This window comes from Lissotriton vulgaris, chromosome 5 (genome assembly GCF_964263255.1).
Source record: "Lissotriton vulgaris chromosome 5, aLisVul1.2, whole genome shotgun sequence".
Classification (NCBI taxonomy): Eukaryota; Metazoa; Chordata; class Amphibia; order Caudata; family Salamandridae; genus Lissotriton; species Lissotriton vulgaris.
The window spans coordinates 1,065,108,496-1,065,134,643 of NC_141693.1; the positions used below are offsets into that span (position 1 = coordinate 1,065,108,496).

A 26,148-nucleotide genomic window follows, 5' to 3' on the forward strand; every position below is an offset into this window, starting at 1 on the left:
GAGGGTGACATTTTTATCACAATACTCAAAATTAGATATGTGCGTAACAGCAATTTCTGCACATATAGTAACATGCAATAATGGAAGAATAGATACATGACAACATTTGGGAGAATCAAAGGGGAAAATTAAGAGAAAGTAGTTGGGGACATGTAATTTTCGTTTAACTAAGAGGTTACGTGAGGGAAAGATTAAGCTACAGAAATCTGAAATAAACTTGTTTTACTTTATACATCAGGATTCTTCAGACATATATAGAGCAAGTTTTCTGCGTCTCCCTTTTCCCTTTGTGGCACTATTGTGCTTGTGGCACACTTTCCTTTGCCATCTTTTGACTGCGGCACATATGTTTGTAACACTGTTTTACTAAAATGTACGTGGTCACTTACCTTCAACCATATACCCACTTACCCTCCCACATTTATCTTTTCCACTCACATTTACCCACCACTCCACATTCACTCAATCACTCACATTCACCCATCTGATTATTCGCGGATTCACCAATGCATGCAATCACACACTAACCCATCAATTACCAAGTATTTTCAGTAATAAAAGGCGAGATATACTGTCTTTACATTTAATTTGTGTATTGGGTGTGCAAGCCTGACCCACTCGCCAGTATGTTTGGTAAGCTCATTGGTTCACGTCCTCCTCGGTGTTCCTCTGTAGTCTGATGCACGAAGGATGATGCTGTAACCAATTCAGACGCTGCTCTCTTGCAGCTAACCAGCATGAGAGCAGTGCCAGGATTGGATGGAACAGGCTGGCTAGATGCTCCTTCAGGTCCTGGAGGCCTGTGTTTTAGTCTACCCTCAGCTGTCTAAGACAGCTGGATGGACAGCTTTAAAGTGCGCACGTCACTTTGTGTGGCGCAAGACAGCTGGTCAAACCACATGCACTCTTTGGAGCGTCTAGGCAGCCACTGCTACAGTCCTCTGCTTGACACGCCTCCATTTTCTTTTGCTTGGGGCCAGGCTGGCGGCACTCCATAGTGAAAAATAAAATGGCAGTTAAATCATTTCATTGTCATTTTATTTTTCACGATTAACGCGGTTCACAGTGGGCGGAGGGGGGTGATGCTCCCAAACTCTACCGAAGAAACCGTCGCTGGACAAATACCTCTTTTAGGCACCACAATCTTTAGGCTTTCAAAGCAACACCTTTCTTGACTGAAAGAAGCTGCAATTGAAAGTAAAAACAGAGAACAAATATAAAGCGGAAATACAGCGAGACCTCCAGATTATGGTATCAATTGCACATGGAAAAAAAGGAAACGGAGGTCAGTGACATGACCAGGGCCCTTATGTAGTTCTATGTCTCTTCTGGCGATGACACCAATGACTCTTGTAAACGAAAGGCAGTGAGAGGGATGGGCAGATTCCCAAACAGAAATGTATATCTAAATGTGAAGTATAGCGATAACACACATCACCAGTGTAACATGTATTCAGGAAATGTCACCTTATTAAGATACAGGACCCACACCCATCAATGCTGGCATGCTTAACCACAGGGGCTTATTCTCAATCAATCAACCAGAACCCCTATTCTGCCTGGATGGGCTCAGCTAGCCAGTTTCTCTTATAGATGAGGATTCTCAGGTGTGTCCAAAAACCGTTATGTAGTGGAGCACTTCACAAAAAGTATTCAGGGTGCCCCTATTAAGGTTAAAAATCAGAAAGATAGACGTTAGGAATTCCTATTATTTCTACACCAATGACACTGTGGTTGAAAATGCTCGGGCAACACTGCTGAACCCTGATCCCAATCCATTGTGATGTAAGTGACGCCTACTAAAAACATTAGAAACTGGATGGTACATCTGTGCAGACTAATACTTAAGTGTGTCCGAGTACCGCTGGAAACAGTCTTAAACGATAGCTTAACTCCTCTCTGTGCTCCGAGATTTATATGTAGAGGGGACTTCTCTTTGAATCACACACCTCACACTGAGGTGTTTCCAAAATGAGGACACCTTCCATTGTCCCTGGCATCGATACAGCTTTGGAAAAGCAAGTGCTGGTATGCTGGAAGAGAGGTCATCGAAGCCCATTCTCTTTTGTGCATCATTTTGTGCCAGAAATGTGCTGACGTTACCTGCATTACCCTAAGCTTTGACTTCAGACTGGTCCAATAAAGCATAAAATAAAGCTGAGGAACTATTAAAAGCAATTAAACGTGGCTGCGCATGTAAAAGTATATAAAAATGTACTGTCATGGAACACCCAAACCTTCCCCACTCTTATGTTTACCAGAACATCCTGCTTAATTCTAATATTGTGCTGGTGGCGAGGGGTATATTTAAGATCAAAGCCAGTTGTAAACACTTGAAGAAGATTATATTCGTGGTGTGCAGGGTATGATACAAAATATATCATATTGTATATCATTTAGAATGGTAATAATTATTACAAGCTGTAGCGAAGACCAGACTACAGTTACACCATATTGTGGCAAGACCTGTTAAAACACAGACTAGGCAAGATGTATATGCAAAAAATGTGCATGCTTACACCATTTTAAGATTATACCCAAATAGCGCTCATAATAGTCGATGACTAGTCCTTGAGTTCACCCGTGGAGCTGGATTACAAATAAAATAAAACAAAATCAACAACATTTTGTTGCATTTTCTTTGAGGTAGGTAAAAATCTGAGGAGTAAACAGCTGCTGCACACACTGGTGGCACGATTTCAATTTAGTAGGTATAATTTTATTATAATAAACATGTCTTTATTTACCTTCCGCAATTTATCCTTTTCTTCATTTAAATCTTTGCATTTTTTCTCATACTCCTTAAATTGTTTCTTCTCGTCCTCGTTCCAGTCTTCCTCTTCTTTGACCATAAATGTTGGACGAGGGATTTCCTAAAGATTTCAAGACAATTGCAATATGGAGAAAAGTGAATAATTTACAGTTTGTATTGAACCCTAATTTTACATGCAACAATTCCATATATAGATCTACAATTGTTTTAATATAAAGTTCATTACCATTGGCATAAATGAATAGTAGACTTTAAAGAGAGCAAGGTCCTAAAGATCTTCTATAACTAAATTATTGTATTACTTATTTAGTTTGGCCACTCTTTTCTGTTTACTTGACATACAGAGTGTTCACGTTCGTACACACAGGCAAGGGATTTTTGTGAAATGTAGACAATGCACTCATTTTTTCATTTCAAAGTACTTTATTCGGCAGCACTTACATTGGGTGTATAAAAGGAACTGTGTGAGCATTGAGAAGCTGTGAATTGGAAAGATCCAAAGTGAGAAGATAATTATGCTAGAGAACATCTACAACACAGTTAATAACTCTCTCTGGTCGGAATACATCCTACTCTGCTCAGCACCCTGCCTGCACTGCACTGGACCTGGTCCACCTTGGCCTCAGTCATGCTCCGTTTCACCTGTTCATTCCTTAAGCACAATGTGCTATCAACTCAGCATCCAAAAAAGACTGCTCTTTATATTGCCAAAATCCCTTCCAATCGGGCATTCTTGTGACCCTGTCCATGCCTATTGCCTACCACCATGCCCGGCATTCCTAACACCTTCCTTAACCAGCACTACAATCCCATACTGAAACATGTCTAGCCTATACAGACACTGTCTTTATCTAATGTCCTGGTTTTGTCTCATTTTTACAATTGAGAATTACTAAAATAGAGGTGGGAGAAAAATGCAGTAAGAAATAGGGTACTAAACAGGGTTGCGGTAGACAGGTATGTATGAATTAACATAAAAGTCAGTGGCGGCTCGCATAGGGAAGACCAGACCGGAGAGGCGGGGCGGGGTGAGTTGAGGGGGGGGTGAAAGTGGACAGATGACGGGATAAAAAATACTAATTAAATAAATAAAACCACTTACTTTGCGCTTGCCGCATCACGGATGCGGCGAGTGCAAAGTATGTGGTTTTATTTATTTCTTTATTTAATATTACTTATCCCATCGCATGTCGACTTCCACCACCCCGACCCTCCCCCGCTCCACCCCACCACCCCATGCTCTTACCTGTGTGAGCCACTACTAATAAAAGTAGTGGATCTAGGGTTGTGATGGATAGCAAATTAGAGAGCGGTTTGAAGGTTAGATGCAAGTGAGTAAAATGGGAGAAGATGGTTGCTGTGGAAATACAGTGGTCAGCAGAGAGGAAGAAAAGGATAATGTTACTTTTATAGTGCTTTTTAGTGGCAGTTGTAGACACAGCAGTGGCTCCACATGCTTCATTGTCCTCAAAGATCATGAACAGTTGGTCTAACGAATGACAATCACTGGTTCAGTTCAAGTAAATATACATAGCATTCAAACTGTGAAGAAGATCCTCATCCAAGGATGCATGGAGATGCGCAAAGAAATCGGAAGAACAACCTCTTCACTTAAATGGAACTCCAACAACATTTGTGGAATGAGGAAGGGTAAGTCTAAAGAAGCACACAAAATTGAACCCTGTGCTTTTGTGTGGGAAAAGATTCCAGAATGACTAATAAGAAAAATGTGCAGGGAAAACAGACCACATAAGTACATTGGTTTGTGTGCGCAGAATCTACCTCAAGAATAAGCATCAATCGATGTACAGGCCAGGGAGACACATGAATAAAAATAGAAATAGAAAAATGTATTAAAAATATTTAAAAAAATGTATTAGGTACCTCCCTTTAGGGTTACAATCTAAAATATATTAAAAAATCATAATACTATGATGTATGTAGACAATTAAAAATCAATCAGGTTACAATCAAAATAGTCAAAAACAGTTGACGCAGCGTTTCGGTGTTGTGTAATGGTGTCACCTTCTTCAGGACAAATTGTCTTTCCGCAATTGTTTCAAATCTTGATCATGAGGTCTTTAGGCACCTTAAGTCTCAGTCCTCAAGATGTAATGCAGGTCTCAATGCTGCTTCAGACATTGGTCTATTGTTTCTTAATTTGACTCTGGGTCATTCTCAATGGACACGAGGAGCCACCTTAATACTGTTTGTTTGGCTGCTTATTCCATGGATAGGCAATAGCAAGTTAGTACCCCTTTCGTTTCAATTTGCGGGTTGACAGTAATCTTGATAAACTCAGATGCTGCTTCTCGCTTCCTGGCATCCAATGATCATGAAGGGCTGACCTCTCCGTCTCTGTGAGCCTTTTGTCAAGAATCAGGCCTCCCTGCTGTTGCCGTGTCCGAATTTCAAATCATGTCTCTTCACTTAAATGGAACTCCAACAACATTTGTGGAATGAGGAAGGGTAAGTCTAAAGAAGCACAATGTCCCTTTGAAATATCGTGAAGGATTCATAGGTGCAAAAGGCTTGTCGATAACTTATGTGTCCTGGCAGATATTATGGCTGCCAGGGCTTTAAGTGGGTCGGGTCTCAAGGGGTCTGAGCACCGGCAGTTTTTTTCAGGGGGCCTCGAAACGGGTCTCCATCGGGCTCTGTTTTGAGCCCTGACACAGGCGGTCCATTTTTTTCCAGATTGCAGTGACCATAGAGACCCGTTTCAAGACAGCAGGCACATGGATGTGCGATGCTCACACTGCTCACTTCTCACTAGTGGAGAAGTTACAGCATGACGTCATGCCAGGGGAGCGTTGTGGGGGAAGGGAAATCCTTTAAGAGTCATTTTCTTTCTGGATTTCCCTTCTCTTTCTGAAACTCAGGAGCAGCAACATTGTGGTAGGGTCACCAGGGATTTAAATGGAAGCTTTGTCAATATTATATACAAGTCATAGTTGCAGCTTATTTATCTTCTGCAACTAATAACCATTAACAAAGCCAAAATTCCTTACTTATTGTAGGTATGATGTTACTTGTTGTATCATATATCTGGATGCAATGAAAGAAACAGCAAAATACCAGTCGGGCAGCACACTTTGCTAAGCACAGATGTTTTGCGTAAGTGATTTAAAGCCACGCCCCTAATTACACTAGCCACGCCCCTTTGAGAGACCCCCCAGTTTTTTCATCCCACTTAAAGCCCTGATGGCTGCAAAGAAGGCAACCTTTCATGAAAGAAGTTTGATGTCACAGAATACCATTGTATTCTGCTCCTAGATGCTCCCTCGAGCGATTGTTGCGCGATACAAATTGGCATTTACATTACATTACATTACATTGTTCAGAAAGACTTGGGCATTTATCTAATTCGAACAAGATTGATGTGGTTTGGGGAGACCCTAACAGAGGAAATCATGTAATGGGCCAAGCCAATGTCTCCCTGACAACTTATTTAGCCATGGATAGGGCATGCTGGTTTCCACCTGCATTTGTTTCACACAGATATAGCAAAGAAAATATGAGAGCATCTGTTGAACGTGTACATGGCTTGATTTTCTTCACCAAGTGGCAGAATCTCAGCCGTAACTTTTGTAATGGCTACTATCGAAGAGGACCCAGAGTGCTTCAAGGAACCTCCCAGGTGTTCAAAGCACAATTCTTCAAGAACCTTGAACTGAAGTTGAGTGAAAATAGGGAGGATGCAGCAATCTTTTTGAGGACCGCCACATCTGTCAAGTGCCCGCCCGTTGGATTAAGAGTGTAATCCATGACAGGGGTGGGGAGGCAGTGCTGTGGTGGTCTCACGGCAGTGCACTGGTAGGCTCATAGGAGAATCTGACATGCAGCCCGCCGCAGTGACAGCATGTTCCTGCACGGCGTGGCATGTATGCCACACCGTGGAGGAACGGGGGCAATTACAGGGGGGCAATTACAGGGGGGCACAACATGTGTGCACCCTCAGGCCCAGATCTGACAGGGGGCCCTGTTAGGTCCCCCTTAGTTGCCTCTCCACCACCCTTTTAATAGCAGGCTCACCGCCATGAAAAGGGTGGTGAACAGGCAACTTGTAATATGCTCATCGTTGCCGGCAGCTGCACCGCCAGGAAATTTGGGCCGGTTGCAGACTGCCGGCCCAGCAGGATCCTTGATCCCAGCAGAGTCTTCGGTCTTGTGGTGGTTGAACCGCCACACTCAGAATACTGCAGGTGGACTTGCAGTTTGGCGGTGGTCGGACCGCCACCACAAGTACAGCGGTCCTAGGACCCCTGTACTCATAATAAGGCTCATAGTCCCTTTGAAGAAGTTGCAGATGACCAAAGTATCAAATCTGGGAGACCCATCAGGATTTCTGGGCCCAGTGGGATCTCCCTTTTCTTCTGGAGAAACCTCAGAATCAAATGGGTTGGGGTAATAGAACACATAAATACCCAACTGTGATCACCATCAAGCTGAAACCAAGGGATCCGGGCCCTCTACCCATTCATGAAGCAAAGTGAACACAGTTGTCGAGGTGAATTGCAAAGGCATCTATGGATGGAAGAGTTCAGGGCCCAAAGACTGGGTTGAGGATTTCCTGAAGTCTCTCACACTCAAGATTACAGAGTCCTGCTGAGGCTGCCCACTCCTTTGGGGGCAGGGGGCGTATAGGATTTGGCCTCAGCCTTCAAAGCCAAATCCTGCCTGCCTCCCCTACCCACAGCTCTATTTAGAGATTGCAACAAATCACATCCTCTATGGCTGTTTTTAAGGATCTTTTTGCAGCTCCACATCGAAAACGCTGCTAAAACCCTTAAGAGTAGAGATCAGGCAAGTTCTTTTCAGGAGAGCTGCTGAATACTCCGTTAATATTTACAACTTTGTGGCCTCTGACATGGGTGGACGGGTAAGAACAATTGTTACTTACCTGTAAACAGGTGGTTCTCCAGTATTGGTGTCTTTCATAGATTGTACACACACCACGGGTGAATAGAGTAAATAACATAAAAATACATATATACACAACAAACAGAGAAGGCCCCAATAGGGCAAATCACTCTATTTGAAAAAACTGCCTTCACTCACATACCAAGGTATGTGACATGCTTCATCATTGGGCCTGCTTACAATACGTCCTGGTGTACCCCACACAGGACGGAGCATAAGGGAGGGGAAAAATAATAAATTTCTCTTAATACGACATATAGTCAGGACAAATGGACATCAACAACATTAAACACATAAATTGGTGAAAATTGTGCAAGCACCAAGTGATCTCAACAGAGAAGTGCGACAAAAAAGTGCAGTATAGGGAGTGATTAAAACTGATTAAAGGTGTCAACCAAAAACAAACTTTATTAAACTTTCCTTGACACCCTTATCAGGATTAAAAATTGAAGAAAAGGATGGGAATGGGCCTCTAAGGAATAATAAGGAACCTCAAGGCATCCCTCCTACCACTGCCAGAGTCAACATGTTTCGACCGCTCTGTAAGCGCCTATAAGGTCACTCCGGTCTTCTTCAGGACCGTCGCAGTCGGTGTCAATCTGGGATCCCCCGTACTCTGGAGAAATATTATCTCACCAGGGGGGCAGGTCAAATCGATCCGTGCCTCTCCTGTGTTGTATGTGAAGAGTGTTCCCTCCAATGCGGGAGAACATTCACTACAGCAAAGAGAGAGAGTAGAGAGAAGGTGATATAATCCCTTATTAGTATACACCTACTCTATCAAATTTTTTACATGTCATCCCTGCCTCTCTTATTTAATATTGGTACTTGTCGTCAATGTCTGTAGCCATTAAGAACCATTATTAGCCACTTGTCCCTATGTACTCAAATGTATACAAGACACCGTTCCTTGTAATTAACCATGTCTCTGTATTTAGTGTAATCACCCATACCCCGTGCCTAGCCCACTCTATGACTGAGGGACCATCATTGTGCTACAATCTGTAACTCTTGCTGTTTACGTGCCACCACTCATGATATAATTGACAGTATTATTCACTTACCGAGTTCATAAAAGTTACAAACTCGAACTGGTGTCCGGCAAGGGGGACGCCCAAGAACACAATCTGTAAAGAAAAATGTGGGAGGAGATGTTACCTGCCAGGTCTCCCCCTCCGTTATACGTCTATTGGTGTATATAACGTAGGTTGTTCTTTAAAATCAGAGTCCCTTCGTGGGTGTTGCCTGTAGGCTGTACTACACGCGCTCACCCCCATGAAGCCCTCTCCTTACCGTTCAGTAGGCTCGCCCCGGCTCAGTCACCTTCAAACCAGAACACCACGCAGATGATATGCGCCGTGTTTCCGCGTTCATTTAATGTTGTGAACCGGCTGGGGCGTTCCACGTGACAACGTAGGAGGCGTCGTCACGCTGAGCGCTTACGTGCTCATAGAGGGAACCTTGGGAAATGTAGTCGGCGCTTGGAAATTTCCCAAACGTTCCGAGTTCGAGACTCCTATGGCGTTGTGTGTTTTAATTCAAAAATAGAAATTAAAAAATATCAATGCGCAAAATCACTTAATCTGCCCCAGATTGTTAATTTGCCTAGGTAAATGCCTTCAAATGGAAACCTCAGCGAAAAACCCAGAATTTGTTGTACAGGATTCCTATTACCGCCAAGCACTGGGCAGGGAGTGCTTGCTCAAAGATCAGGCTTTTCTTTAATTACATATAAATCTTGAGGTGGATGATGTATAATGAGCACGTGCCTCCTAGCTCGGCTCTTTCCACCCGGATAGGGTCATTAGGGATTTAGCTTTGAAAACTGGAGATTATTTCACACACAAAGTGCCCCCTCTATAATGCTACATTCTGTCCTCCTACGCATTTAACATTAGCACCCCAAAAACCTCAAATAGAATATTAGGGTAAATAATCAAATACACTGACAAGGTACTTGGAAATGGGGGTGACAAGGAGGTCCAGACATTAAGCGGATCAAATTTCATAGAGGGCTACAATAGACCCTAGAAGCTTGTTTACATTATTAATGGACATTAATTAAGGATGCAACTAGACCTCCTGAATACACAGTGGCCATCTACTGTCTGCTCAGTGCCTGCCAGGGGATATCGTCATTCAGTCCTACTACATGACTCTTTAGGCGATAGACCCATCTTTGCTCCCGCCGGGGCAACAAGTCATGATCATCTGCTTGGTATCTGCCTAGTTGGATTTTTTCGATGACAGTCCACTCTAGGTCATCTATACCATGTCCTTTTTCCTGGAAATGTGCTTTGAGTCGAGTGTTGGTTTTACCACATCTAATTGTGCTGCGATGTTCAGTGATCCGCGCACGCACTTTCCTAATTGTCATCCCCACATTCACCTTGGGCTAACACTGCCGTGACTGTGCTATCACCCAAAAGAGATGGCCCTGCCAATGTCAGACATCCCCAAAGGTAGGAGGACAGAATGTAGCATTATAGAGGGGGCACTTTGTGTGTGAAATAATCTCCAGTTTTCAAAGCTAAATCCCTAATGACCCTATCCGGGTGGAAAGAGCCGAGCTAGGAGGCACGTGCTCATTATACATCATCCACCTCAAGATTTATATGTAATTAAAGAAAAGCCTGATCTTTGAGCAAGCACTCCCTGCCCAGTGTTTGGCGGTAATAGGAATCCTGTACAACGAATTCTGTTTTTTTCGCTGAGGTTTCCATTTGAAGGCATTTACCTAGGCAAATTAACAATCTGGGGCAGATTAAGTGATTTTGCGCATTGATATTTGTTAATTTCTATTTTTGAATTAAAACACACAACGCCATAGGAGTCTCAAACTCGGAACGTTTGGGAAATTTCCAAGCTCCGACTACATTTCCCAAGGTTCCCTCTATGAGCGCGTAAGCGCTCAGCGTGACGACGCCTCCTACGTTGTCACGTGGAACGCCCCAGCCGGTTCACAACATTAAATGAACGCAGAAACACGGCGCATATCATCTGCGCGGTGTTCCGGTTTGACGGTGACTCAGCTGGGGCGAGCCTACGGAACGGTAAGGAGAGGGCTTCATGGGGGTGAGCGTGTGTAGTACAGCCTACAGGCAACACCCACGAAGGGACTCTGATTTTAAAGAACAACCTACTTTATATACACCAATAGACGTATAACGGGAGGGGGAGACCTGGCAGGTAACATCTCCTCCCGCATTTTTCTTTACAGATTGTGTTCTTGGGCGTCCCCCTTACCGGACACCAGTTCGAGTTTGTAACTTTTATGAACTCGGTTAAGTGAATAATACTTTCAATTATATCATGAGTGGTGGCACGTAAACAGCAAGAGTTACAGATTGTAGCACAATGATGGTCCCTCAGTCATAGAGTGGGCTAGGCTCGGGGTACGGGTGATTACGCTAAATACAGAGACATGGTTAATTACAAGGAACGGTGTCTTGTATACATTTGAGTACATAGGGACAAGTGGCTAATAATGGATCTTAATGGCTACAGACATTGACGACAAGTACCAATATTAAATAAGAGAGACAGGGATGACATGTAAAAAATTTGATAGAGTAGGTGTATACTAATAAGGGATTATATCACCTTCTCTCTACTCTCTCTCTTTGCTGTAGTGAATGTTCTCCCGCATTGGAGGGAACACTCTTCACATACAACACAGGAGAGGCACGGATCGATTTGACCTGCCCCCCCTGGTGGGATATTATTTCTCCAGAGTTCGGGGGATCTTAGATTGACACCGAATGAGACGGTCCTGAAGAAGACCGGACCGACCTTACAGGCGCATACAGAGCGGTCGAAACATGTTGACTCTGGCAGTGGTAGGAGGGATTCCTTGAGGTGTCTTATTATTCCTTAGAGGCCCATTCCCATCCTTTCGTTCAATTTTTAATCCTGATAAGGGTGTCAAGGAAAGTTTAATAAAGTTTGTTTTTGGTTGACACCTTTAATCAGTTTTAATCACTCCCTATACTGCACTTTTTTGTCGCACTTCTCGGTTGAGATCACTTGGTGTTTGCACAATTTTCACCAATTTATGTGTTTAATGTTGTTGATGTCCATTTGTCCTGACTATATGTCGTGTTAAGAGAAATTTATTATTTTTTCCCCTCCCTTATGCTCCGTCCTGTGTGGGGTACACCAGGACGTATTGTAAGCAGGCCCAATGATGAAGCATGTCACATACCTTGGTATGTGAGTGAAGGCAGTTTTTTCAAATAGAGTGATTTGCCCTATTGGGGCCTTCTCTGTTTGTTGTGTATATATGTATTTTTATGTTATTTACTCTATTCACCCCTGGTGTGTGTACAATTGAGGTCTTTGGGGATCTGGGGTGATAGAGTAAAAATTTAGTTGACCCTCGCCCCTTTTTTGTGATTGTCTTTCATAGATTCACATGCTTGAATATTCCCCGTCGTCGGAGTGGGAGTCCCACGGTAAATAAAATAGCAATAACATACTAATAATATGTATATATAAATCATAACAGATGAAATACACATTAGAAAACAGGCAGTAAATGCCTAGACATAATTCCTCAAAGGAATACATGAATAGAGAAAAAACACTTGTAGCCTATTCTTGTCATTATGTTGGTCCAAACTGTAGCCAATCAGGCGCCAGAAGCCCTCCAGAACCTTCTCCTCAGAGCTCAGCACCTCAGATTTCCGTAGCACAAGAGTGACCACAGAGTCTATGAGGAGAAGAGAGCCCCTGAGGGGAGGAGGGTGGGTCGCATGTGAATCTATGAAAACACCAATACTGGAGAACCCCCTGTTTACAGGTAAGTAACAATTGTTCTTCTCCAGTATTAGGGTGTCTTTCATAGATTCACATGCTTGAATATAGAATAGAAAGCAGTAATATCCGAAGAAAACTTCACAGTCATGATACACATGCATAGACTTATAAGACCAAATATGTATATAGTCATGCAAGACATACAGTAATAAGGTAAACCATAATGGAGGAGGGAAGACAGAGGCTCACCTTATTGAAAAAGATTGCGAAGCACAGCCTGTCCCACTGCAGTGTCTGCTTTGTTGATAGCACCCAGGCAGTAGTGTTTCGTAAACGTGTGCCTGCTTGACCACGTGGCTGCTCTGCAGATCTGATGCAGGTGCACACCGGCAAACAGGGCAGTTGAAGACGACATCGCCCTGGTAGAATGGGCCCTTAATGAAGACTGTAGAAGCTTGCCTGCCTGTTGATGGCAGAAAGCGATGGCCGAGGGAACCCAACGAGCAATTGTATGTTTGGGAACTGGACGCCCTTTGTGGAAACGTCCATAAGCTATGAAGATGGCAAAAGTCAGCAGCTGCAGAAATCCATCTAGCTATGGTTTGTTTAGACACTGCTTGTCCTTGCCGTATCTTTCTATAGGCAATAAACAGTTGATCGGATTTGAGAATGACAGAGGTCCTTTGCAAATAGAATTTTAAACATCTTCTGATGTCAAGGGAATGTAATGCCCTCTTCGCAGGGGATTGCGGATTAGGAAAAAAAGTCTTTAAGATGACTGGTTCATTCAGGTGAAAATCTGAACGCACCTTAGGCATAAACCTTGGGTTTGTACGTAGCACCACAGAATTGGACGTGAATTGTAAGAAAGGTGAATTGACGGTGAACGCTTGAACATCACTGACTCTTCTAGATGAAGTTAATGCTAGCAAAAAAGAAACATTCCATGTTAGGAATTTGAAATACACCCTGAAAATTGGCTCAAATGGGTGGCGCATGAGCTGCGCTAAAACGACATTAAAATGCCATGATGGAGGCAGACGACGTACAGAAGGAAACATTCTGAATAGTCCCCTAAAGAACTGTTGTATTCTTGAAGAATAAAGAGAGATGTACCCATCCTGATGTTACCTTGAAACGGCTGCCAAAAAGACCTTCAACGCTGCATGAGATAAGCCTGATCTTGCCAAGTGCAAGAAAAAAGGTAATATCTGGTCCGGCGTTGCATGAAATGGGTGAATCACAGCAGATTAACACCAAATGCAGATTATTTTCCATGAAAGTCTGTATGTCCTTATTTTAGTAGGTGCTCTCGCGTAAGCCAGTACCTCCTTACAATCCACCGAGATAGTCAGATGAGCTAATTCAAGGTGCTCAGGCGCCAAGCTGCTAATTTTAGAGAAGCCGAATCGGATGGCAAATTTGACCATTCTGAATGGAGAGGAAATTCGGTATTGGTCAAAACTGTATTGGATCGCACTCTGAGAGGAGAAGAAGTTCGGTGAACCAGTATTGGCGAGGCCACCTGGGGGCGATGAGAATCAAATGACACGGCTCTTCCTTCATCTTCCGGAGAACTCTCGGAATCAACGGTATCGGAGGAAAGGCGTAAGCATATATTTGAGACCAGTTCATTGAAAACGCCTACCCCTGTGGGGATGCCAGTTTGCAAAGAAACAGGCATTTCTGTTCTTTTTTGTCGCAAAGAGGTCTAGATCGGGATGACCCCACTGCTGGAAGATTTGATCCGCCGTTGGCTGATGCAGTTCCTATTCGTGGTTGGACACCTGTTGACATGCTGAGGGTGTCCTCCAGCACATTTGCAACTCACGGCACATGAACAGCCAAGAGTTTGATCCTGTGTCATATCGTCCAAGCCCATATCTCTTGGGCTTTCTGAGATAGAAGAACTGACCTCGTTCTTCCCTGTTTGTTTAAGTAATGCATACTTGAAGTATTGTCTGTGCGAACCAATACTGTGGCCCCTTGAATGATTGCACGAAAGGATTTGAGGGCTAAGAAGATGGCACCTAGCTCTAGCAGATTGATGTGCCAAGCCTTCTGTTGAGGGTTCCATTTCCCGCTGACCTTTAGCCCTTGAAGATATGCTCCCCAACCCTCGAGGGATGCGTCTGTGGTGATTGTGTAATTTGGCGCTTCTTGAAGGAAACGCACACCCCTTCTACAAATTTCTTTCCTAGACCCACCAAACAAGAGGCCTCTTGCATCCGAGGATTGATTTGAATGAGATCTTCGAATGAACTGGAGACCTGCAACCACTGCTTGTCTAGCTCCTCTAGCAATTTTTTCATGTGTAATCTGTAGTTGGGAACCAACGGGATGCAGGTGGAGCCGTGCCAGGAATGACTTTGGGGATCTACTGAAACGGACCGTCTTTTTTTTTTTTATGTACAAAGAAGAACCACCAAGAGGGAGCTGCAGGCCCGTCGTTCATGTGAGACAAACACCTTTGCTAGGTTTGCATTGATTGATGCTCCGAGAAACGTTCATATCGGAGCTAGTACTAGTTGGGACTTGTCATGATTTATTGAAAACCAGGTTTTGAAACAGCGACTGACAAGTCTGGGTGTGCTGGACTGCTTGTAAATAAGAGTGAGCTCTTATTATACAGTTGTCTCAATGATAAATTTGTATGCCTTGCAGACGTATGACTGGTGCCAGGATCTATGTAAAGACACGTGAAGCGGACCCAAGTCCAAAAGGTAGGATTTTAATTGAAAATGTTTTGTACCTATTGTAAAGCGTAGCCACTTCCTGTGCTTAGGAAGGATTGGCACATGAAAATAGACATCCTGGAGGTTGAGAGTAGTTATAAAGTCGTTCTGGCATAAGAACTTTAGGACTTTGAGGGACAACATTTGTAAAGTTTGCGCAAAGATCTAAAATCATGCGCTACTTTCCTCATTTGCTTGTTGATGAGGAACTGAGAGTAAACCCTAACGATGTTGGAGATTCGGAACCACTCCAACGGTCCCTGTTTGTATCCATATAGACACTTGTGCAAACGACTCCCGTAGATGAGAAGGTGGAGGTCCCTTTGGAATTGTAGAAAGAGGGAAATTTGACAAATTCTAGAGTGTGTGCGCTTGGGCATGAAGTTTAAAAACCCAACGGTCCTCTGTCACCTTTGACCAATTGGAATCAAAGTGAGATATTAGACCTCCAACGTTTTTGGAGGGAATAAAGGTGGGTTCAAGGTAATCCATTGTTTCTTAGAAGAGTTGCCTCGGCTGTATGAAGTTTTTCTATGTAGGACCTGTTGGTACTGTGCCTATGTGACTGCGTTTGATTTGAGTAGCGCCGTTGGATAAGATGGTCTGCAGTGCCTCATCAACATGCTGGCCAGAAGGGGTCCTCAATCAAAAGGCAAGTGAAGTATTGAAGTCTGAACCTCCTTGCGAAAGACGTAGCATTGAAGCAAAATTGTCTTTGCCAGACTGCCCCTATTGCGAGCTGTCGAAAACCTGTACACGCAATGTCCGCTGCACAGTGTATCATTTCTGATGCACGTCTCTCTCTCTCTCTCTCTCTCTCTCGCCCTCCTGCACGATCTTTGAAGCGTGAGGCTTGGAGGATTCTGGAATAAGTTCTACTAGCGCCAAAATGTCAGAGCGCATCTGGCGGCATACCTGCCCAACTGGCTTGCAAGATAATCGCTGTGCCGCCTGAGTAATGACTGAGTCAGGGTAGACTGAGAGACTAGAAAAGTAGGTGAATAGTGGGGAGCTTCACATTTCTTGTCGAGGCGTGGAAAAAACCGCCGGCACAGAGTTTGGCCTCTGCATGAGTTTAACACACTCTTGCTAAATAAAGTCTATGATAGGAACTGAACAAATTTGTTTCTGTGGTTTTCCCAGGACGAGGGGAAAGGGGAAAACGATTTGCCGCTCTCTTCATAAGGAGGGGAAAACCTCCCATATTCACCGGAGGTGAATGCAATAGAACTCCAGTTGTAAGAGAAGACGTAATCCCGCCATGGTACAGGCCGTGGCAGCCTTGCTGTCAGAAATACACAATTCTGATCTGAAGAGAAAACATGCTCATCCGGCTATGTGCTGTCCAAGAAGAATAATGGCAGAAGTAAAAAGCCATCACGTGGATGTAGCGGAAAGCTGCCGTCGAGAAATAAATCGTCTACAAAAGCATTGTGCATAAAAGTCAACATTGTGTGAAACCAACTGTCAACGGGCTCAACCGTCGACAAATCCAACAGTTGACAGGGTCATCCGTCAATAAAGCCAACTGGCGTCGAAGCTGAAAGTTGACGAAGCTCACCGTCTACAGAGCTCTCCGTCTACAGAGCTCACCATCTACAGAGCTCACCGTCTACAGAGCTCACCGTCTACGGAGCTCACCGTCTACGGAGCTCACCGTCTATAGAGCTCACCGTCTATAGAGCTCACCGTAGCTGGCACATTTTCACGTAGAAAAGTGCGCAGAGTGAGTCTAGACGCCTGAGAGTAAATCTCGTGGGCGTAGATGTGGGAGGCAGACTCAAAGAAGGCCAGAGACGCCTTAATTGTGATGTTACTTCAGCTGGTGAAGTAGAGGAGAAGCATCACTTACAACCTTAATGTGCAGGACAAACAAAAAAATCCTCCCACATCAGAAGGGGGTAAAGTCTAAGCACAAGAACAACCCCTTCTCCTCCTACCATGTCAGAGACAGGCAGAGTGCTGTCCATATACTCTTCATGAGGGTTCACAGGAAAAAGGTCTCAGCTTCCCACAAGTGACGCAGGGTCTGAAGGTAGACTTCATGTAAGAAGACATTACAAAACTGATATTCTGAAGAAAAAATTGAAGAAAATTGAAGAAAACTGAGCAGAGCTCAGGGAGACTCCCTTCACACGACGTGCGGTAGAAAATCTGAGGTGATGAGCTCTGAGGAGAAGGTTCTGGAGGGCTGCTGGCGCCTGATTGGCCACAGTTTGGACCAACATAATGACAAGAATAGGCCACAAGTGTTTTTTCTCTATTCATGTATTCCTAGGAGGAATTTTGTCTAGGCATTTACTGACTGTTTTCTAATGTGTATTTCATCTGTTATGATTTACATATACATAATATTAGTATGTTATTGCTATTTTATTTACTGTGGGACTCACACTCCGACGACGGGGAATATTCAAGCATGTGAATCTATGAAAGACACCCTAATGTGGAGTGGTGTGGCTCACCGGTTAGAGGCAGCAGACCCGGCAGCGGACCCGGAAGCAGAGAACGGCCCGGGACCAGGGTTCAATTCCCGACGCAGCAGGGTCGTGGACCAGAGTCAGCGGACTTGATAATTCTCACCTCGGTGCCTACTCTAACCAGGGATCACACTCGGCAACTCTGGGCATTAGCTTGCCTCATCTCTACAACGGCCCCCCACATTCGCCGGGGATGCCTGGTTTCACCTTGGAGATACCCAGTAGCGACCATCTCACAGGGATAGCCAGGACGGGTTCCCCAGCGGTCTACAGCGCCACGACGCCTCAGGGCAGCAGTGCGCTTTCCAAGACACATTACATTAATACTGGAGAACTGTAATTAAAGAGAAAGAACTGTGAACCAATGAGCATAGAGGAGGGCAGGCACAATTTTTTTACAATTCTTATATGGTTCAGTTGTGGTATCCACTGTGACTCATAAAAAAAAGCAAATTCGCCCTCAAAGTCACATCTTTTTGCTGCAAAATGAAAAAAATAAAACTTGCCCTCCACTAGTCATCACAGCTACACCATTTGAAGCAGTACAAATGAGCAAATATGAAGAATTTGTTGATTCTATACTCATCAGGCTTGCTTCCTTGCTTGAGTCAAGATTATGAACCTCTGCTGCAGCGTAGACAGGTGAGACGGGGGAAAAGTGTGGGCAATAGATCAGACTGGCTTGAGGGAAAACCCTCACTACATTTTAAGCTTCACCTATATAGGTACTTTGTCCCTTATAAAAACAGCATAGGGCAGATATTTTGCAAAAGCTTGCAATTTTCTGACCCTCGTGGCTAAAGTTATCCCCACCAGGAAAATAAGTAAATGTTTAAACTCCCAATTATGCCATATTCGTTGAACTAACAAAAATGTATGGTTTCCCTTTGCTCTCATATAAAGGACACGAGGAAACCTGTTCACCAGCTCTTTCAAAACTGAGACACCATTGATATCTGAAAAATAAAATGTTCATCAATCTTTCTTAACATGATAGAAAGAGTTGCCAGGTAAACTTTGTACTTGAAAATTCCAGTCCTTCATTGACAAGCGGTTAAGAAAAATCTGGTACCCTGCTCAAGTGAGCCTACAATTGGTTGAGGTGTTAAGATCAATCCATTTACAAAATCTCAACTGCCAGGCACATAAGACCTAGTACTCCTTCACCTTGACTTCACTATTAAGTATCAAAGATGCCCTCAAAAGATCATATTCTAAAACATCATGTCTGAAAAGGCTCAGCATTTCAGCAGCCAAGGCTGTAGATGTAACAGAATGCCCCGCTTTTTGAGATAAAAAGGAACGGAGGATTGGCAGCTTGACCAAGTCTCTCTTACTGAGTAATCAGTGACCTCTGTAGTGATTCATTCGGGTCACTTCTGATCACTACTGTAGCCGTTCCAAATAAAATCAAATAATGGGTGAAGATGCAAAGATGGAACCAGGGGGTAACACCAGTGGGCCATCAGAGCACTCTTCCTTGCCAAACTCCAGACAGCATAACAATTGGGACTTGGCAATGAATTACATTGACATTTACGTGCGACTAGTCCACATCGCGAAAATCGATGTAGCCGCAATAAATTGATGACTCCACTTGTGTAAAGTCTTTAGAACCTGCTGCTGTAAGCATAGACTCACACACTGCCCTACCCAGCCAAATGTGCAGCCAGAACATGAATGCCCCTGGGGACAGTCAAAAGCCACAATATCATTGCTTCTCTGCACGACTTCAGAGAGCCCAGTCCCATTTATTTGTGACATATTTCATGGATATTGAATAATTTGTAATCATCAAAAACAAATAGAGCTGCATACACAGAAGAAAGGCTACTAACACCAACCTAATGTCAAGAAATTGCAGCAAATTGATAAGAGCCTGCAGACACTGCAGCCAAAGTATGTAATATATATTGAGTACTCCTGTGTCCCTAAGAACCTGTTACAAAAAATGAAAAAGGAGTGGTTCTGTCGTAAATGATCAAAATAATTTCAATGCTAGTCGTGAGTCCATCAAAAAGGATACTCCTTCGAGACCATTAATAGTATTGATTCAGTCACACACAACAATATCACAATTTTGTTTCCTTCAAAAGAGATATATTGTCTCACAATAGTTCAGTTCACTCTATAAGCAGTATAGCTCAACAAGTTGCTCAGTACACAGTGCAAAAAGCGCTTGTAAAGTAAGTGAATGTGCATGAATAGATATTACAATATTGGTTAATCAATCTTAGTTATTCAAGTCTGTACATCCATAAATAACATCCGTTTTAGACTGGGTAGGTTATGTAGTCCATAAATTGTGGCCAGTCATACCCTGTGGTATGACTTTCGACCCCATTGTTCGAATGAGACACTTGATCATCGGATGGGATCCTACTCAGGCAGCTTCTGGAGACACCCTAGTCTCCTTTTGTAAGATCATGTGAATCTGGGGCTCTAAATAGATACAACCAGTTTCTCTGCAAGGCTCATTATGTCCCCGAATTGTGATCATGATCCCCATCCTACCAATCAAGCATACACCATTATTTGACTATTAAAGAACCAGATCATTTTCTTGGGACAGGTTGCTCTACTGTGACCACCATATGATTTCCTGACACATTCTGTCTCACTGGAAAAAGATTCAACACCTGTTCCCTGACAATAGTGACCATTAACTACTGCCCGGCCATTGCAATTAGCTGATTCCTAGCCTCTCTGGATGCATTAAACAGAATACAAGATGTCATATCCTAACATCCTCAAAATGTGCACTACATATCTTTGTATTTGATATGAACAAAGGGCTCTTCCTTCCTATGCGAAGAACCCTTGCTAGAAGTAGGAATGGCTTTATAAAGCATTAGCCATCACTGCTCCAATAAACTTTTTCCTTATACGCTGTTCGAGGTTCAACATAGGAAGGCTTAAGTAAAAACATAGGATGTGTTGCAATCTGAAAGTCCACAAGGAATATCCTTTGTTTGGTGAATATTTGAGGTAATAATAATCCATAAGTTAATACAGGCCTACTACTACTGGTGCTGCACAGTAGTGTCAGAAATGTATTTCTCAGGGATGACATACTCTCCATTGTCAATCATAGTGATAGATTATAATAAGTCCCCAGCCTATAAAAAAACAATTTTTTCCATCATATCTGGTTTGGTATTTTTGCCCACTATGGTGCCTGCAACTTGGTTAAGATTTCCATTCAGAAACTGCAGGGATACCACAAGCAAAATGGGGACACACAGATTAGTAAATATTTTTGGCCCAGTCGGTAAAACAGTTACAAATATTATTGCACCAAAGAATTACTGGACACACAAGTATTGCCTTAATGTAGATTCATAACTTGAATTAAAGATATAAATCATCCACACTAAACTTGAATCTACTGGTATATTCAAATCAACAGTGTGACAGCCTGCGATAACTGTGAAAAACGAGACAAAGAGATAATATCTTCAAAGAACGTTTGGGAATCTGGAAGAAAATATCTATTTCCAGCATATGTGACATGGTTGGCTCACAGTGCAGGCTAAGCACCTACATCAAGAATTTACAAGGAGTTTTAGTTGTTATCTTCACATGGCGGGGATAACAGAAGCCCCACTACTCCTAGTGCTTGTTATATGAGCTTCTTTCCGAACGTTCACTAATTGTTGGACCTAGATTGAAGGCTGGCGCCTTCTTTCATTGAAGGTTGTCACCAGGCTGATGTTGCCACCTAGTGGTAGTACATACTTACTACAGAAGGCCAGGAAAACTTGCCCTTTTGTGCACAGGGAGTTCTTCTTTTACCTTGAGCAGTAAAAACTCCTTGAATCGTTTGTGGCCTTTAACTATTGGGGAGGGCTATAGGTCGGGGGTAAGGAGGACATCACACCCAGTCTTGACACGTAGGTGTCAAACCCTTTGCCTTCTTGAGAAGAAGCTAAAACTGTAGTGCTGTTGTTGAAATATCTTTATTCGGTGATTTTTCACCATAAAAGAATACAATCCATAAAACATTTCAGTACAGTCAAAGATTATAATACAGTAAAAACAATATCACAACATTCAACAGTTTACTGATAGTAAAATCGCCCTCAGCTAATGGGACTTCCAGTTTGAGGTTTCAGCAAACGGCTACGTGTCAACCACGCACTTCCTAAAAACTTAGCCACCCCACAGATCATACTGGCAGATGAAGAGTCTGAAGAGAGGACGCGTAATGCCTGACTATGGCACCTCAACCCCAGTGCCCTACAGACGGGTTTCAACCAAAATTTCCTAGCCCCTTTGTAAGCTGGGCAGGCGAAGAACAAGTGGGCTACCGATTCCTTGGGGGCCGCACAACCCGGGCAACCACGGGAGCAAGCATCTATATTCTTCCATCTACCCATGAACTCCCACACCGGGAGCGTCCCATACCGCAATTTAAGGTATAATGCTCGATCCCATGGTTTAGTTATTAAGTCTAGAAAGGGTTCCATTTTACGCATACACTTGATAGACAAGAATTGGTCAGTGAGTGAACCCAAATTCCTAGACCTCATGGCATTATGCTGTACCCAGTCCCAGTATAGTTTTTTAATGACAACTTTTGGTGGTGGTGACTGCGACTCCCATGCCTCTCTAAGACCCAGCGTGAGGACCAATTCCTTCAGATTATTTAGCCAGGCTATTTTTTTACAGTTGTCCAATAATAGCAATTCGTCTAGCCCTTCTGCATACTTAGCCAGTTCATCAGTTCTACGTAGACGGGACCAAAATAACAATGGGCGAAGCCTCACCAAGTCCTTAACTGCTTTCCTACCCAGATCTAATCTTAAAGGAATCATTGGGGTGGAGGTGGGAAGAGCTACCACTTTCCTAAAGAAGTTGTTTTCCGCTCTCGTCAAGTCGGAAATCCCTTCAAACCCCCACAGCTCAGAGCCGTAGAGTGCTGCGGGTAGAATCTGGCCCTCGTAGATGGTCATAGCTGGGGAGACCGGTTTACTGGTTGACTCACGGATCTCCTTCAGCGTCACCCCGGATACTCTTTGATGGTTTAATAACATTTTTGACAAATGATCCTTCCAGGTCATATGGCTGTTAATTCGGACACCAAGGTAGTCAAAGGACTCGACCAGTTCAAGGGGGGCATTGTTAAGTACAAAGTTATTTTTAAATCTTTTGGAGGGAGCAAAGGCCATCAGTTTTGTTTTCGATGTGTTGATGGTTAAGCCTCTGTTAGTGCAGAAGGAGCTAAACCTATTCAAAAGTTTTTGAAGGCCCATCGGGGATTTAGAAATTAACAGGGTGTCATCAGCGAAGAGAAGTGTGGGGATTCTCTCCCCCGCCAGGGATGGAGCATCCGACTCTTCCCCCATTAGATGATCCACCACTCCATTTACAAATAGGGAGAAGAGGGTCGGAGCCATGACACACCCCTGACGCACTCCTCTGCGCACAGGGATCCTATCTGTGAGTTGACCCTGGGATCCCCATCTCACCCTTGCGTAGTTCCCCTCGTGTAGTTTAACGATTAGGCTCAGGAGACCACTGGGGATACCCATCTCTCTTAGAATTCCCCATAATTTTGTGCGAGGGACCAGGTCGAATGCGGTTTTAAGATCGATAAACGCCATATACAAACTACCCTTCATAATAGTAACCACTTTCCAATATATGGCGAATAATCGAAAGACCTGATCCATCGTACCTACACTCCTTCTGAACCCCGCTTGTAGATGGGAGAGGATACTAGCCTCCTCTATCCAGTCGCCTACTCTTGAAATGATGACCCTGCCGACCACTTTCTGAATTATATCTATCAGACTAATGGGTCTGTAGTTTGCAGGGTCATCTCTAGCCCCCTTCTTATATACAGTGACTACCTCAGCCCCTTTCCAGGAGTCTGGAACCTGATGTCCCCACATAATCAAATTCATTATGGTCGCAATTACTTTAGCCCAGGTCTCCGGGTCCGCCAATAATAGGTCCCCCGGGATCCCATCCTGCCCAGCGGCTTTTTTTGGGGTTAGGTGTCTAATCGCCAAGACTACCTCACCCGTTGAGAACAAGAGGTCGTTTTTATCCCCAGGGTCCCCTACACCCTGGCTAATCACCCCGGGACTAGTTATTTCTTCCAGGTCTCCATAGAGAGATGAAAAATGTGTAAACCATTGCTGGCAAGTTATGTGATCAGCCAATGGTTGCGATCTTCTCTGCCTTGTTTTATTGACCAGTTCCCAAAAGAGGTTTGGGTTCCTGCCATTCACTGCGTTAGAAAGATCCAGCCAATGCTGTTCCTCCCACTCCCGTTTGGCCAATGATAGTGCTTTTAGGTAATCCTTCCTGGCCGCTCTAACCAGTGGAGGGTCCCCTGAAAGCAACGCTTCCGTCAATTTTTTCCTTTTGCTTTTGCAAAGGTCATTATACCATACTTTGCTAAGAGTAGAGGGTATAGCAGGAGCCCTATTACCTTTCCTCTTAGTGATAAAGAATTGGCCAATCTGATCTATTGTAGTTTTATAGGCAGAGTCAAGGGAGGGGAGATGGGGATTGACAATCCGGGTTTCACTAACCCATCTGTCTAAGGTGGAAGACAAGTCCTCAACCATTACTTTTATACTTCCTATATCGCCCTCATTGAGCTTGGCCTTATCCCATTTCAGCCTGCGATTGTTATTAGATGGGATGACTTCTTTGGTTGTTTTTAGGGTGACCGCCCCTCGCCTGTCATTCAGCAGACCCCAGTGAAACTTACAACACAGCAAATTGTGGTCACTATCCTGGCTTGGGACGACCTCCATATCAATCAGATCCGGCCAGAATCCCACATCCATTAGGATGTAATCGATTCTTGACGGGCCCGACAGTCTATTAAAGGTCCATGCCCCCAACTGGTCGGATGTCGTCCTACCATTCAGGGCTCTTAGTTTATGGTCCCTTGTCAGTGCATTGAGTTGTATGGCTCTAGGCGACCACTTCCGTACAGGGGGCAAAGAAAGAGATGGAATAGACCATTTTGAATCCTCCTCTTCGATTCCTAAGGGGTCGTCTCCGAGAAGGGGTTCAAATGTACAATTAAAATCACCCCCCACCAGAATTTTAGCTGAGCCGGGGCAATTTGCTAAGGTCAGGTCCAGAGTTGTTAGGGTCAGAGAGGGGGAGTCACCCTGTGTCCCTCTTGCATAAACATTAAAAAGATCTAGCCTGACAACCTCTTCCCTTCCTTTTGCCGAAAGGTGGAGTATATCATTACACTCCACACTATGTTTTGTAACCACCCAGTCCAAATCTATTTTTATCCAGACTATTAGGCCGCCCGAAGGTCTGCCCTTTCCCTTGCTTACAGCGGGCACGCAGTGGGTGGTGTACCCTGATTTATGTAGCGGCACAAAACTCCACGTCTCTTGAAACAGGCAGACATCAAAATGCTCAATTTGTGAGTGCCACTCCGGGATATCTAACTTCCTCCTCAGCCCAGCAATGTTCCAGGAGAGGAGGTTTATTACCCTCCTTCCACTAGGTCTAGGAGTATAGCCCACCTTGGGCAACCTCTCGTTGACCACCCTGGTCGGGGGGCACCCCTCCTCCTGGGTTGGTGAAGTGAGGGTTGCAGAACCACCAGCCGTACTCATCATAGGCCCAGTTAGCTTAGGATCCTTTGTTAATACATTGGTGATCACCATGTGGACGGTGGATGGACCATCTTCTTCTTTACTGTTGCTATCCCCGAAAGGACGATGATCCTTATCCCCTGGAGATTCATTGTCATTTTCATTTCCCTCCCCCCCTTGCCCCCACCTTCAATCGCAGTCTTCCAATCCTGACAGCTGAGAAAACCGATTGTAGGTCTCCAACGGGGTAAAGGGCATCAGATGGTTCATACTATGACCCTGGTTCTGCATATATCTATAGGGGACCATGGACCAGGCGGGGTGTAGATCTGGCACCCTAGTCGGCTGATGGCCGTACTGAAGTTGATTATTAGTGTAGGGTGGGATAAAGGGCAGCCTATAACCTTGTGGTCTGATGGAATGTTTAGAGTTGGTGACTTTTGACCTGGGATAAAAATGTGTTAAGGCCCGTGGGATAACACTGGTTTCGCTAGTCCCAGGAGGCCAGTTTAAGATGTAATCCACTGCTCGAGGATCTCTAAAATTGACCACCACTAGGTCTCCCTCAATATCTTTAGTTCTACTCCCCAGCTAATTGATCCTTCTTACATAAACTATGTCCCCATCTATATTTGGTGCTATCGGCCTATGCAACCTTAGCCAGTGGATAATTTTGTTTTTAAGGTCAGAAAATCCCTCCTTCTTATTCTCAGGTAGCTGTGGAACCCCCGTTAGGATCACCACGTAGGGCACTGCTTCTGGGGGAATCTCTACTTGTGGGATCCTTTTATGAGGCATTCTGCTTTTCCCATCATCCCCATGTGCACTTTGATTATTGCTCATCGGGTCCTTTAGGGGTGGTTTTGAGGGACCTGCTCCCGAGTCGGTTGCTGATG

The 26,148-nt window shown here is 44.1% G+C and overlaps 1 protein-coding gene across 2 annotated transcripts in view; it reads right to left on the minus strand.

Annotated features, from left to right (window-relative positions):
- Positions 1 to 26,148, minus strand: part of CFAP43 (cilia and flagella associated protein 43) — a 922,989-nt gene that overhangs the window by 267,644 nt on the left and 629,197 nt on the right. For both annotated transcript variants that reach the window (XM_086922745.1, XM_086922746.1), the window contains one exon: positions 2,748 to 2,873. In XM_086922745.1, the coding sequence (XP_086778871.1) occupies positions 2,748 to 2,873 (126 nt within the window). The remainder of the gene's footprint in view (positions 1 to 2,747; positions 2,874 to 26,148) is intronic.